This window comes from Astatotilapia calliptera, chromosome 14, assembly GCF_900246225.1.
Source record: "Astatotilapia calliptera chromosome 14, fAstCal1.2, whole genome shotgun sequence".
NCBI classification, from domain to species: domain Eukaryota; kingdom Metazoa; phylum Chordata; class Actinopteri; order Cichliformes; family Cichlidae; genus Astatotilapia; species Astatotilapia calliptera.
In genome coordinates, this window is record NC_039315.1 from 33,363,862 (window position 1) to 33,379,671 (window position 15,810).

The following is a 15,810-nucleotide window of genomic DNA, read 5'->3' on the forward strand; positions in this document are numbered from 1 at the left end:
CAAAATGCTCAAAGTGGGAGTCGCCCAGTGTTCTTTTTTATTCAATATTTATTCAGCTCCAGGCAATCCCCTAACCCATCTGGTCTCACTGCAATGCACTGCAGAAACTGGCAGCAGAAATCTGGCATGAAGGAATCTACTAACTTCCATAACAATGTGGAGGGAAGCATGACTAGTATTTGATCAGATAAACAGGCAAAGAACAAGCCAGGACCAGTAAACTTTTTCCTCTCATGTGAATCCGTGTAAGAATTAGATGTGAAATTAAAACTGAGAGTGTGGGAAAAAAAACTGAGCTCATAACGTTATCTTAATAATCTAAAAAACACATGCACCCATCTCACAAACCCTTGCATTGTGTTTGTGCTTAAAGTGGGAAAGTGAAAACACCCAGCCATGCAGAAGTAGGAATACATCCAGTGAAGAGCCCAACCTCACCCTAAACTACCAAACTTCACTCTCACCACAACTCGGCCTCAGCCATGAACCAAAATATCTCCGAAAGCCCAGCCCATTAAAATAAAATAAAGCCGGCAGTACAGCACTAAGGGAAGAACTGCCTTCAAGCCTCTGCCCACATCAGCCCAATGGAAACTGCAGCTAAAAGTGACTGACCACAGAGTATACAACTGGTGGAACTGCTTTGGAAAAATGTATTGACTGCTGCACACTGATGTGCATTTTGTGCCAAGTAGAATAATTGTGCAGACTGTGCACGCTGAAAATTCCACCATGTGCACTTTCTTTAAAGAGCTACCCAAATTAGACCACCCTGCAGATCAGTAAAACCCTGCTTCAGGGCTAATTGTCTCCAGTTACAAGCTGCCATTTAAAAAAGGAGCTTGTATCAAACTTGGAGCACTTTAACAGGACGCTGAGGAGCAGCTGCAGCATGCTAGTCAGCACAGGGAGGCCCTGCCCTTCAGGTGACCTTGAAGGAACTGGTCAGCTGGTCTTGCTGCAGCTTGACCCCTGGATGACTATCCCGCCCATTCTGGCTCACTTGTCTGAACTTCTATCTTCTGGTTTCTGTCTACACATGCATTTATTTAACTTACAGCACAGGCTATTTTGCGTTCCCCTTTCTGCTGGGTGGGTAATCAACTTCTCTTATAATCAAGATGAAGCTCAGCAGATCAGATGCCAAAACACAATTTCCTCAAAGATAAAAACAGCATAATGGTTTTATAACACTGCCTCAGTATTTTTGGTCAGATTTCTCATCCCGTGACAGCCATCAGCACCTGTGGGCTGCATTACATGCCAGCTGCTTGCATTATGTTTACCTCTTCCAAACCACACACAGGATAACAGGTGGACAGGTTTGTGGACCAAGCCCTTCCTCAATTGCAGACACTCTCTCTCAGCACAAGTCCAGCGTCTTCTGACACATACACAGGGTCTCTTAAAGCTCCATTAAGAGATGGTTAATTTAAAATGATTAACACCGCAGCACCTTCTGCTTGCATCAGGTGTGCAAGCCTGTGACGTGAGCCGTGTAGTTGCTGTCTTAATCTGTGTCTGTCTCGCGTCTATAAAAAGACAACCCCAACCTGAAGGATTTGATTTTGTGGGCTATAGGCCAAATCACTACGTGGCTAAAAGTCCACAGCACTGCTTTTCAATGAACGCCAGTGAGCCAGCTCCCAGAAAATACAAGCCTACACAAGTGTACGCATGACGGAGGAGAGAATGCCAGACCAAACTTCATTCAAACAAAAAAAGGGTCTCGTATTGGATTTCATAGACACTTAAAATAATCACATGTAATGTTGATTCTTTAAACCGGTATATATGCAACACACCAGCAGGGCATGTTTAAACTTTGAACTTAAGCACTTAGCTAGGTTAGCTGAAATGCATCACAATTTAACATATTACTTATGACAGACAATGAAGCAGCGGTAGATAACCGAGTTTAACCGCTTTAACCACACTGTACTAATACGACTCCTGCTGCTGTATTACGAGTCTTGATGTATGGTTTAACTGAGTAAAATGAGTCACAAACAGGCTGTGTCGCGTTTAAACCCCACATTATTATTATTATTATTATTATTATTATTATTATTATTATTTATTTATTTTTTTACAATGGCGTTTTGGTGAAAAGCTTCTCTCCATATGGTGCACACGGGGACTTTCAGCCCACTCACTCAAACATGCTGCACTGTCACGAATTACTGAGCAGAGACTGGCCGGTATCACAGCTGTAACCAGTACAGCAGCCGTGAGGTTGGAAAGAGCCAAAGTTAACAGTTAGCACAGTGGGGCAACTGCCGAGGAGCGCGCGGGAGGCACCTAGCTTAAAATCTGTGTTTAAACTGGATGAAAGCTTACCTTACAACAGCCGAGGTCAAATGCGCTATGCCGCTTTTCTTTCACTCACTTCCACCGCCCGAGGTTTTGGAGTTGTCTCACCGCCGTGTCAGACAGTCCACTTACTGACTGGTCACTGTTAGTCAGTAGGTAACGTACTGTGTGCCGGGTTTCTCCTGACCCTCCCACCACCACTCCCAGTTCTCCAACCGTGGGCTCTGCCTCAGCGCGGAGGCTTCTCCTGGACTGCAGGTATCAGTTACACTATGCTTCGTGAACTGATATGCTAGTATGAAACAAACTGCCAGTGTGTCGTAGTTGTCGGGGGTTAAACTCTATGGGAGTGGTGTGGTAATTTCTCCTTTATTTTTCTGTCATCAAAGGACAGCACAGCCGCGTAATACCAGGAAGTTAACCAAAAACCCACCCTGCTACAGCTCCCGTAGGAGTCATGAGTTTCTTTCGGACAGGTCGTGCACTATGATTTGCCTGCTAATACTCTTCAGGCGGTTTTGTTATCTTCTTGTCTCTGGGACATTAGAAATTAAAAAAAAAAAACAATGTCTGCTTTTACCAGCCTGATAAATGGCAGCGTGCTCGGTGAGCTGACAGAGACTAAAGGCTTAAATGAGGAATGATACACAGACAGCTTTCGTGAATTAGAAGATCATAACCAGATCCCTTCACTTTAAAGCCAAACTCTCTGGGAGATCGCAAACTACACTCATAGCCATTTATTGCTGTCCACCCATCTGAGCTCTGAGCGGGTTAAAAGTTCATCCATCGGCACCTCTAACGGGTGGGGTAGAAAACGAATGCGCGCAGACATAAAAGTAGACGTGAAAATGCTAGATATTTGAGTCTGGAGGAACCGCTAACCAGTGCCATTCCAGCCGGCCATTCAGCGGCAAACTGCAGCTCAGCGGTTCCATTGAGCGGCTCTCGTCGTTTTCACGGGGTTCTCGTACCCTCTGCTGTCCAAACAGGCGTCACTGCACCTGCACGCCATCACTCACAGCTCTACCTCGTGACAGGAGACTCTAAAGTCTGCTGCCATCAAAGTCTAAATAAGCTAATATTTCCCATGAAACAGTCAAATCTCTCAGTTCAAACATTTGGCATGTTTTCTATGTTCCCTTGTGAATAAAATATGGGTTTCTGAGTTTCTAAAACCATTGCATTCTGTTTTTACTTTACATATCGTCCCAAGTTTTTTTTCAGGTAAGAAAGAAATCCACAAAAAAGAACTAGAAATTTCCACCCTTGCTGCTAAAATTTTCATTTACAATAACTGAAAGGTTGTTGAAGTTTTAAGATACAACACTGAGAGTAGCAGAGAATGAATAAAAGGTTTACTGGGAGTTTTTAAAAAAGTATGATTTTTTTTTTAAATTATTGTACTTATGAATGAGTGAAAGTCAGTGTCATGATGTATATTTGAAAATATTTCATTTGCACTTTTTATGGTTTTTTTTTTATAACTGTCCTTATTGAGCATCGTCCAGACGTGACACAGCTGTCATATCTTGTGTCACTCATGCGTTCTCTCTTCCCCTAGTCCTGATAAACATGAAAAGACTGAAGCTTTTCCCTGTGCATGCAATACAAAGTTATGAGGCTCAGAAATTCTAGAAAATCTGATGCAAACCAAAGAGTGCTAAATGTTCATCCACCCCTGTGAGGGCCTGTAACTCAGATAATGATATAAGATAAAAACACATTTTCATGCCTTTTAGTTACTAAAAAAAGTTAGCTGATTATGCAAGGGTAAGACAGACTCAATTTTTTAATATTTGAATCATTTATAAGAAAAAGACAACATAAATGAAGCTCCTGCACTAAGTATAAGTTAAATAAGGGTTGTCTTCGCCTGCCAATACTCTAGAGGAGACCAATAATGAACATTATTGGTTAGATGTGAGTATAATCATACCCTTTAAGATTTTCATTGAAGAATATTCATTGGGAAAACTTGACAGCTAAACATGTTCATACAGCTGAACCCTTTTTTTATTTTTATTTAACCTTTATTTAACCAGGAATGTCCCGTTGAGATCAAAGACCTCTTTTTCAAGGGAGTCCTGGCCAAGAGGCAGCACATTTCAAGACAAATACATACGAACAAACAAAGTTAAAATTACACAAAACAATTACACATTATTGAGGCAGCCTGTAGGCCTTTGAGTTTAGTTTTAAAAACATTTAAAGACAACAATTCAGTTAGTTTCCAGTCTTTCTGTAACATGTTCCATGAAAAAGGCGCAGAGTGGACAAAGGCTTTCTTACCCAGCTCTGTGCGGACAAGGGGAACAGACAACAGCAGCTGATCATTTGAGCGCAAGGAGTAAGAACCACTATTTGTCCTTGTGACCAAAGTACAAATATAAGGAGGCAGCAATCCAAGCATAGCTTTGTAAATAAAAGTGTACCAATGCCCCTGTCTTCTAATGGCCAAAGAAGGCCATTTTACTCTTAAGTACAAATCACAGTGATGGGTCAGGTATTTACAATTGGTAATAAACCTCAAGGAAGCATGATACATCGTGTCCAACATTAGAAGACATGAAGAAGAAGCGTTCATATACAGAATGTCACCATAATCTAACACAGATAAAAAGGTTGCAGTGACAAGACGTTTTTTTACTGCAAAAGAAAAGCACTGTTTATTACGGAAGAAAAAACGAAGTTTAAGTCTCAGTTTCTTTACTAGTCTCTCTATATGTGGTTTAAAGGTGAAGGAGTCATCAATCCAGACACCAAGGTATTTATATTCATGAACTATCTCTATGACATTTCCTTCAAGGGTGGACACCACTGGAATAGGCTCCGGGACCTTCTTTGACTTGGAAAACAACATTAGCTTAGTCTTGTCAGCATTGAGAACTAATTTTAGCTGAATAAGTGAATGCTGGAAAGCAACAAAGGCTTTCTGTAAAGTTTCAATGGCCTGAGCAACCCTTGCAGTTTGGCTGTACATTTAAGCACCAAAACTTTCCATCTCTCTCTGACCTGCCAGTGCTACTGCTGCCCTCCATCGCTGCCTGCTCTGTGAACCCCTAACTAGGCTTGCTAGTAAAACTGCACCATCCCACCATACACCTGTAGGCTCTGACAGCATAATACTCCCCATTTTCTATGTGTGTCACAAGTGCAGTCAGTGATGAGCTCAGAGCCTAGATGATAAACTCTAACTGTACTCTGTTTCTCTAATAAATTAAACATTCCAGGTCTGAATCCCCTGCACTGGACTTTGTATCAGATATTACTGCAGTTATGCACTGTGCTCATGTGAAGGTGACCTCAGTCTCAGTTGTAATGTGACTTCACTGCCAGAGGGGGGGGTGATCGATTCAGCCTCAAACAACCCGCTACTAATGACACACACACACACGCACGTTGTATCCTGTTGGCGTTGAGTAGATGGGCAGAAGAGCTGGTCATGACACTGGCCCCTTACCTTCAGGCCCAGCCCTGTCTCCTCTTCACTTCCCTTCCAAAATCAACAAACAGCAGCACACTTGATCTTTCCTTTTCTCCCAGGATCAGTTAACACCACATCGTTCTGATTTCACTTAACAAAAACCAAAAAGGTTTACTTGACTTATCTGCTGTAATGCAGCAAAAAGGTCCTACATTAGCCTACAAACTCAGTGTGATCCCAGCATTCACTGACCAGCTGCCAGACTTTCAGAAAGGGGGAAAAGCATTATCTGTGGAAAGTTTGAACTGTATAAATGTTCTGAATATTTTGCACACTTCATCAGTAAAGTCAGTACATAGTTGTTCGTGCTGAATTAATTTACCGTCAGACTAATTGAGTTTTGCTGTGCTGTGCTGTGATTGTAGGTGTCGATTTTTGATGTCGAAAGACAGGCACATTATAGGTCAGGGAACGCACACTTTTCACATGTACCCAGACGCAGGGTGAGTTGACCTTTAAGGAATGTGGGAAGGGGAACGAATGAAGCCATGTACTGGAATGTCTTTGTCGTTTCCTCCCATCCAGGCTACGGTACATTCCAGTCCTCCCCAGTCATTACTAACCAGCACGCAGCAGGCTGCATTAACCACACCACAATTCTCTTTCTAGAAATCTGAAACCTGTGTCTGCCAGTGGTTACACTTTACCAAAAGATACCTTATCCCATAAAGGGACTGCTTTAAAAAAAAGCTAATTCCATTCAATCTGTAGACAACTATATTTAGATATTACATATGAGCTTAGCACATACAGTATGAACTGCTGAAATGTAAATGAAATGTGTTAGTCACGTCATATAGAGTCTATTTCAGAGTCTGGGCATATTTCTTTATACTGTGTGTGCTCACCTACATGTAAAGCTATGGCTACTGCCAAAAACTGTGGTTCCTTTAATGGCCACTTGAGACAGGCTTCAAAAGCAAGGAATAGACTCCTATTTTAAATGCCAAACTTTAAACCATTAAAGGCATGTTTACACGCTAATACAAAAAGGTTTTTGCTCTCTATAGATAGTTTTCCCCTTCCTTCCATTTGGAAACCAATAAGTCTTAAACATAGGAGCACAGAAGCTTTGCTCGACATCTGTGTCTACTTGGCCTCCTCTCTGCTAATTAAAGGCACTGAACTGGACCTCTTTCTTGTTTGTTCTAGAGGATTATCCGACTAACATTATGGCCTGTTTTACGGCACAGACAATTTCTGTTTCTGCTTCAGTTTTGGAGATTGAAATTCTTCCTTTGTTATTTAGCACCAATTTTTAACTAGGCTTGCTAGTAAAGCTACAAAGATTCGCCGATTAACTTGGATAAATTGATTATAAAAAAACAAGATGAACTGTTAAATTATTCCGATGTGAGATTTAAATTAGACAGCTTGCTGAAGGCTGATGGCAGCCATCCTATTTTTCTATTTGTAATACTTACACCAAGCAGGGGTGAGTCTAAAGGGGGGCATGGGGTGTACTAATATTAATATTTAATACTTAAGATAAATAAGAATTTTCTCTTTACGCAGACCAGTAAAAATATACATGGGCCAGTAAAACTCAGAGCCACTGACCTGGAGCTGTTAGGCTGGACGCTGAGTTATTATTAACATTAATTATTGACATTATTAACATCTACACCATCATAATTTCCATTTTCTACAACAGGAAACGTTGCATCAAAGCACAGGCCAAATCTGAGAGAATGCTGATACACTCACTTTCCTGTCATATGGTCCTTTAAAGGCTTTCAGGCACACTTAAACGCACAGACATGCACAAAAACACTTACACATGAACACATATACACAGACACACCAAATCTACCTCATCCAGGGGATATGATATTGTAAAAACTCTTTTTTGTTTCCTACTAATGTAAGAAAGCTTTCCAAGAAGACAGGATATTTCATTTTATGCCTTAGTTCAGATTGTATATATATATGTGTTTTTTTTTGTTTTTTTTTTACATTACTGTACTTTATTTTATTTGTACTTTACTGTACTGTTGTTTTTAGGAAAATGTCTTTGAAGATTCTCAGTCATTCATTTTATCGTAGTCTAAGAAGCCTGGAAAGAAAAGCGTCTGGACTTCTTTGAGTTTCTTGAAGACGTGTAGGAGAAGACTCTCCTGAGTTTTTTGATAAACCGGCTACATAGGGGATGACAGTGTTGTTGCGTTTGTCTTTCTGATCCTCCCTAGTTTGTGTCTGATCTTCTTTTCTGTGCATCTTTGCTGACTTGATGAAAGCCCAATTAGGATAACAACTTGTTTTAAGAGCTTCCTTTACATGTGTGTGTTCTCTCTTTTTTCCTTTGGGCTAAGAGGGAACATTTTCTGCCCAGTGTTGTAGGGTCCTGATTACTCCAAGTTTGTGTTCCAGATGGTGGTGGGAGTCAAAGAGGAGGTACTGGTCCATGTGTGTGGGCTTCCGCTAAAACTAGTTGAGGTTCGCATTCTCTTTGATGCGCACGGCAAAGTCCAGGAATGGCATACTGTTATCCTTTGTGTCTTCCCTGGTGAACTTTATGTTTTTATCCACAGCGTTGATGTAAACAGTGAAGGATTCTACTTCCTGGGTTTTGATTTTGACCCATGTGTCATCAACATATCTGTACCAGTGGTTAGGTACTGTCCCTTTAAAAGAGCCAACAGCCTTTCTTTCCACTTCCTCCAGATACTACAATATGACCAAGTGTCATTATTAAGTTGGGGATGGTTTTGTACCACCTGATAAAAACAAGTTCAATATTTGCCTTTGTTTTAGCCCTGCTGTGGGTGCTCAACCACCTTTACTTGGAAATACCTGCCTGTGCTCACCAGCTAGTTGGTAACTTTGCTTTTGGACTTTTCGAGCAGCACAACGGGAGAACATTAAACATTTGGCCTTCAAACCAAAACAGGGTAAGAATTCTGTGCAGAGCTGAAGGGAACTGGGAGTCTGGTGAAAATTCTCTATAAGCCGCTCTATAATCAATTTACTGTTAGCATATAAACATTGGATGTAGCAGCTTTCAAATGCATCATATGCAGTGAGGTTACTTGACTCACAACATCCTCTCTATAATTAATTATGTGAGGGCTGACACTAAACCTTTTGCACTCAATGTTGCACATTCCTACAATATTATAACTGTGCTGGTATTTACTGAAAATATCCAAAAATGCCCTTTGTATCACCAAAGAACGTTTTAGGGAAGACACTATGAATGTCAAATTGCTACTTAAAGCACCGTGACTTCTTTAAAGAGGGTTCTTATTCACTCTAATTAACACTTAGCATCATGAGTCTTGTTCTGTAACACAGTACAGATGTCTCTAACGTGTCCAGAAATTACAGAGGCAGCCTGGTTTGACATGCATAATTACCTCTGAGTAATGCGCATTATAATTCGGAGAGCGCTGCTCAGGGCCAAGCAAGATTTAAATGCATTTACTAACCACAGATCATTTGATTTATCACCACAGACAGCAGATTCTGAAGCAATTTACAGTTCTTAAATTATGTAAAAGTTTCTCAATGTCAACCCTGTGGGAGATGAACCCTATAACCTCAGCTGTGTCAGCACCTATGTCTACCCACTGAGCCGCATAAAACCTCTGGAATGAAAGATGAGTGGAAAAATCTGACTCCAGAGCTGGCCTCAGCCATGGTCACAGTGTGTATGCAAACTGACCTTGCAGTTGTGGCAGTGGTTTTCTCCATTCTTCCCTGGAGAAAGGATGATTTCCCCTGTCGGGATCAGCTGGATCTTCAGTTCCATCATTTTTTTCTTTATTCCTTTAGCTTCTGTTAAAGTGATCCGGTTTTTGTGTGTGTTTCTTGTTCCTCCCCAAAGAATTGCAACGCCTAAGATTGAGCAGAAAGAGAACGTGCGTAGAAGATCATCCCAAGAGAAGTTAAAATGCAACTATCAGAGATAGTAGGTTCATTTGAAATGCATGCAAGATCCCAAATCTCTTTCTGAAATGAAAAGAAACCACATGCAGTATCTTTCAGTGGGAGCCCTTACCTGATAGAGAAATGTTATTTCATGGCACGAGGATCAGTAGACATACAGTAGTGATAGTAGTTTACAAGCATTGGCACAGAGATTTGAGGTTGGGGTGTTACCTGTTGCAGAGCGGAGAGTCACAGTGAGGCGAGCTTCCTCTCATGCAGCCAGAGGATGTTGCCTCTCTGGCTGAATTCACGGGAAGGATATAGTACGTAGCCTGACTCAAGATGGATGCCACTTACAGAGGATATGTGTCTTTTGTTTTACAAGTGCATGTGAGTATGTGTCTTTAGTTAGATAAAAAATATGTGCTCTCGTAGTGAGTGGTAAACCAATTTGTATCTTCAGTAAAATAAACTATGCATAAGTCTAGCTAATAAAAGTCTAGATCAGTGGTTTTTTAACATTTTTTGCCTCAGTCAGAAATGCCCTATCTCTTGTCTTGAACCTGCTATTTTAAGCAGATTTTACACTTTAGACTATTTAATGCCATTAATTTAAAAAGACAGAAATTGTTCTTTGTTTTTCCATTCAGGTCAAAGTTTCCACTTGTAGGATATTACTTGGAGTGACAGAATTCAGAGATGCTTCATCAAATTATCTACTTTCACTATGATTTATACACCACTTATATTTAAACTATTTAATCATTATTTTACACAATATATTTAGCTTGTCTTTCTATCATTTCTTACCTTAAAGGAACTATATTTCACCTATTGTTTAGGCCTAATTTTAGCTAGCTAGTAAACTATTTATTTAACATATTATTATATGATTTGAACCGTTTAAACTTTTCACTTATCTTTTCATTTTAGTTTAAAAAATGTTGCTCTTTTTACCATTTATCTAATTGAACACTATCAGTAATTTACTTTTTACTTTTAGCTAGGATTTAACCTCTCTCTCTTTTAGCTAAATAAAAGCTACTTTTAGCTAACATTTTCTTAACCTTTCTGTTACTGGTATTTAACCTTTTACCTTTTGCAATGAGGTAACTTAGCTTAATGAGCTTAATTAGCTTTTGCCTGCCAACTAAACCATTGCTTTTAGCTAATATTTCACCAATCTAGCTAGCTAGGAGCAGGTTGTCGATTACTTTAAGCTATTTTATACTTAGCTGGATATATTTATGCACTAATTATGCCCCAAAATTTCAATTGTTCACTACTTCTGGCGTTTTTACTACTACAAACGAGCTGTCTATTTTTACCATCTAGCCAATACTTTATACTTTGTAAGGTGTTGCAACCTCAACATGTCATTGTTTCTTCATTGATTTAAGTTAACATTATTTTTGCTATAATTCTTATTTTAAATGAACTACATTTTACCCTAAAATGGCTACCTATGGTTTTGGCTCCTGTTACATAACTAATCATTGCATGCACACACACATACACACATACAGGGTTGGTCTAAACATGGTTTCCTTCTAGAAACAGCATCCTGCTTCAGACATTTACAACACCCACCCAGATGATTTAGTGTGTACGTATGTGTGAGAGAGATGCATTTTTGTTTGAGCGTGTGCATGACGGAACCTACTTGTGCTTCTCTAAGGATATACAGTGCACACAAGTGGCAGGCGTTTGCATCGCTGGCTTTCTAAAAACAAATAAGGGACTTGTGCTCTCATAGTGGTGCACTTCCTCAGAAGGAATGCTTCCAGGGGTAAAGGGGTAATGTTTGACACTGGAGTCGAACATTGGTGCATGTGAGACAGAAGCATATAAACAGCTTCAATCTGATAGATAAACATGCATCATTCGCATAACCTTCCTAAACTGTCTGATTACTCCAGACCCCTCACACCCTGTTGGTTCACTGTTATCACCACAGGTCACATCCAGTTATTTGGGCACATCATAATATGTGTGGTGAATGGCCAAGCCACAGAAAAGATAGCTTTAGAGCACATAGAGGGGTCTGTCTTGAGAGTATTCAGCTTTTATCTCTCTTAATCCTGCGCTATAAAAGGTTTTTTTGATACATAATTCATGAGCAGTAGCATAAAAAGGGATATCTTTCAGCATGAGCGTCACACAGGATTTGTATGTCCTGTGTTTTGCAAAGGGGCATCGCACATTGGTGTTAAGAGAGGGGAAGTGACAGAGACACACATCCTTTGACCTCTGACCCTAGCTGGAGGCATTTCTGACAGCTTGGCATCAACAGGAAATCTGTAGCCTTGATACACACACACACACACACACACACACACACACACACACACACACACACACACACACACACACACACACACACACACACACACGAACATTCCTACACACAATCTTGGAGTTGAGACGTCTCTGCCCAGTTCTATTTTAAAATAAGAACACATACTTTCAAAGTGATTGACTTCCAAGGAAAACACACTGTTAAAAAGGAAAATAAAATGGAAAAGACAGAGCACAGTGGCCACAAATGCAGATTATTGGTAGTAAAGTAAGAACTGTAGAATAACACACTAATCACTGTCATTCCATCAACTGTAATTAGATCTTCACTGATGAGGACACGGCAGTTAAAAAACCTGTTACTGTAAGTCTAGGTCACAAAAGGGTTGTAATTATTTGTTTTCCTATTTTCCTGCTTAAATCATCATATCCGTTTTCTCACTGTGGAGACTAAACTTCCTTGCTTTCCTTTCCATTGCCATGGAGAAGTGTCTCAGTGGTTACCGAAAGGTAAGGCGGATCCAAAGCCACTTTTTCCATCTTACATTAATGATGTATTATCTTTTTTATACATATGTGTGTAGTGCTTGTGTCACTGTGTGATTCCTTTGCTACAACAGTCTGAAGGTAAGTCATCATATGACAAAGGTGACTCCTCTCGAAGAGTATAATATTGGGATTTTCCAGGCCAAGACTTCTGACTCAGCCCACCTACAGCTGTGATAAAACCAATAATCTGCATCCTTTTAATTTAGTGATAAGTTAAGTGATGAGTTAAGTTAAAATGAATTTGATGAGTGGGCTTAAGTTTGTGTTAGGCTATGCAAAATGTTTAATATTACTTTTTTACTGGCTTCTGTATGTTATAAAATTCATTCGTTCATTTCATTAACATAAAAGCTTTAAAACTGTGTTAAAGCCTCTGAGCTAAATATGTGAAACACAACCTTTTGATACGGTTAGCTATAAATAAGTTTATTAAAGGAAGCAAAAGTTTTAGTATTATGTATAAAGCAATAGCGAAACATAATGGATACAAATAACATCTACTATCTGTTAGCTAAAAGGAACTTTGTTACAATGTTTAACTTTTTTTAAAGTAACAATTCTGAACCTGAAAAATGACATTTCAGTTTTGGGGAAGATGTATTGCATCATATATCTGCTTTTATATGAAATAAATGTGTTTTGAAATAATTTATAGTGTTTTTAGTCAAGAATTGACAAGAATTGTCAATTCTTGACTAAAAACAAGAACTCCTGCAAGTATCCTTGGATCCGAGGAGTATCCAAGAGTATCCTTGGATGACTTTGACCATGTTTGTTGATGGTGGTGGTTATGATTTTCTTGTAGTTTGGAGTTTTCAAAAAATTCTAAATATAAAAATACCAAAGTCTTACACATCTTTGATTCCATTGGCATGGCAGGTTGAATATAATCTTTAATAATATTTATTGGTCAGATTCCTTTGATGTTGTTCACATTCCCCTCTTTATGGCCCATAACCATGATATTACTTCACCATGGTCAAACATCCCCCCAGCACCTTTTCATGTGTTGTCTCTCAACTTACACCTTTTTATTGTGACTGGTTACATTTCTCATCATTGTTTGTCTTCATTTTCTTTTCATTAGCAACTGAATCACATCTATTATATTTGTGATTTTCTATATAATGGGACTTTATATTACTTTAGCCAACATGCATTTCCTGCATTCAGTCCTACTTGTGACACTGCAAGTCGTTGTATACACATGTGTAAACGTACAGTATTACAGCTGCATGGATCAAGGGCATTTGGGCACTGCAGGCCAAATCCTGTAACCAGATCCCACGCGGAGGCTCAGCCCAGACCAGATCAGACCAGGGCTGAGTAAATCTCACAAGTGTTGTCTGAAAATAATCCTAGCTATTTATAACAGCTGTCTCTACAGTCGAAGAGGAAGTTCATAATATTTCATTGACGTTTGTTCCCCAGGTCCTACTCTGCGAGCAGTAATCTTGCTCCGACAACAGAACGCTGGCAGTTTCCAGTTTCCACAGGAAGGCAGAGGAAGCTAGAGGACGCCGATTAGGCTGCAGATGTAGAAGAGGGAACCACTGACACGACGGCCAAAACACTCCCTCCGGAGAACAGTGTCTTCAAACATAATTACTGGAAAGTTAAACTATTGACATTTTTTCCTTTATAGCACTTCCATCTCCTGTGTAAATATGGAAATTATTTTAGCACGAGTGATGTATTGTCAGATTAGCTGGAAGTTGCTGCCCTCTTGAGGTTTCATGTTTCAGCAGACAGATCTCTAAAAGACAAATAAAAAGGTGCTGTTGGAAGCTGACAGTCAAGGCTTATATGACCCACACCACACCCAGTGACTCGGATAAGAAAATTGAATAATGAATGCTACATGCCACTTGTCTTTTATTAAATACTACCTTGTGGCAGTGTCTGGACATGTTGTTACTGTTAGCAGTTTCAACAATCTCTTCATTATGTTTAGTTTATTAGTTTGACAATTTATTGATTAATTTTATATGCTATAACTATATAGCCAGCACTATTATTTTAGTCATAATCTGTTACTTTTAACAAAAATATTTGCACCATTTACTTTTAGCAAAAAATAAAGTGCTATTGCTAGTTTATTTTTCCACTTATGAATTAAATCAGATTATTACTTTTTAAAATAATCCATATAATCCATTTTATAATCCAAAACTTACTTGTACCTAATCATTTTATACATTTGTTTTAACCTCTATTTTGAGTAGTCATTTTACATTAGTTTTAGCTTGTATATAACCTGTATATAACAAAAATGTCAGTGATTTTTTTTTTAACCTAAAAGTTCTAAAAATATGTGCGTATTTGTACGTTTATCTACTTCAGTCATTTTTTTCCATTACATCTAACAACTGAACAATATTTATTTCAGATAATAATTTATAAATCAGTTTTATCTACCAGGGTTTTTTTTATATGTCGCTAATTTTTCATTCTTAACATGTTGCTAATCCTAGTTTTAACTAGGCGCATCTTTTTTTAAAGTTCTTTTATTCACAACTTTTAGCTTTATACCTACCTATCTGGGTAGCCTGGTAGGTAGTCCACCCAAATTGCTCCATCCCCTTCAACGTAAGCTGGGTAAGTAGTTCAGAAAGTGGATGTTTCCTTGACCATAGTGTTGTATAAATAGCTTCTAAAACCCACCTTTTTTAAAAATGCGTATCCTGAAGCATAAACTAACAGCTGGGAATACAACAGATTTAACCTCTGTAGCTAGATGTCACCATATCTGTGTGTCTATTTTTCATTCTGTGATTGATCCTCGGTGCTTCTGAAACACGTCATTTAGAAAGTGATTTGAAAGAATCTCTTGTGAGTGCCGGATTCAAACTGTAGAGGGCTCTAGAGCAGCTGCTGCACTGCCAGACTTGGATGGTTCTTCAGTCAGCTCTCTCCTCAGGCGCATATGATGTATATCCCCGACATTACACACAAAATTAGAAGGTTTTAGATGATCTGACAAAACTAAGCTAGACTTTTCATTCTTGTGACAGTCGGTGTTAACTTCTTCCTGCTTGTAAATGACTGTAATCACACCGTTGTTTTGAGAAAAAGCAGACACAACAAATACAATGACTGGGTTTCAAAGAAAATCCCGTCTACAGCCACTTCAGTGCTGTATGGTTAAAAGTCAGGGGATGACTAACGATGGGTGTCTGCACCAAATCTGATAGAAATTTCTTTCAAAATCACAAATGTCAAGGAATTGTTAGATTCATGAAGATCATTCTTGGAAATCTTGAATCTCAGCCATGTGGTGGTGCTAGATTATC

At 39.2% G+C, this 15,810-nt stretch overlaps 1 protein-coding gene and 1 long non-coding RNA gene across 5 annotated transcripts in view; one reads left to right on the forward strand and one right to left on the reverse strand.

Moving 5' to 3' along the window:
• LOC113035673 (unconventional myosin-Ic) overlaps nucleotides 1–9,963 on the reverse strand; it is a 63,505-nt gene extending 53,542 nt beyond the window's left edge. The window contains exons 1-2 of one of the 4 annotated variants that reach the window (XM_026191281.1): nucleotides 9,902–9,963; nucleotides 9,465–9,637 (exon numbers count right to left, since the gene is read on the reverse strand). In XM_026191281.1, coding sequence (XP_026047066.1) covers nucleotides 9,465–9,554 — 90 coding nt within the window. In that variant the 5' untranslated portion in view covers nucleotides 9,555–9,637; nucleotides 9,902–9,963. Of the gene's footprint in view, nucleotides 1–1,286; nucleotides 1,443–2,340; nucleotides 2,547–9,464; nucleotides 9,638–9,800 lie in introns of those variants that run through there. The other 3 variants (XM_026191280.1, XM_026191283.1, XM_026191284.1) reach the window with 3 other exon arrangements.
• Nucleotides 2,509–14,345, forward strand: LOC113035674 (uncharacterized). The gene is made up of 4 exons (XR_003274374.1): nucleotides 2,509–2,571; nucleotides 9,627–9,710; nucleotides 9,911–10,060; nucleotides 13,949–14,345. It is a non-coding gene; the product is annotated as an uncharacterized LOC113035674 (long non-coding RNA).
• Nucleotides 14,346–15,810: the final 1,465 nt, after the last annotated feature.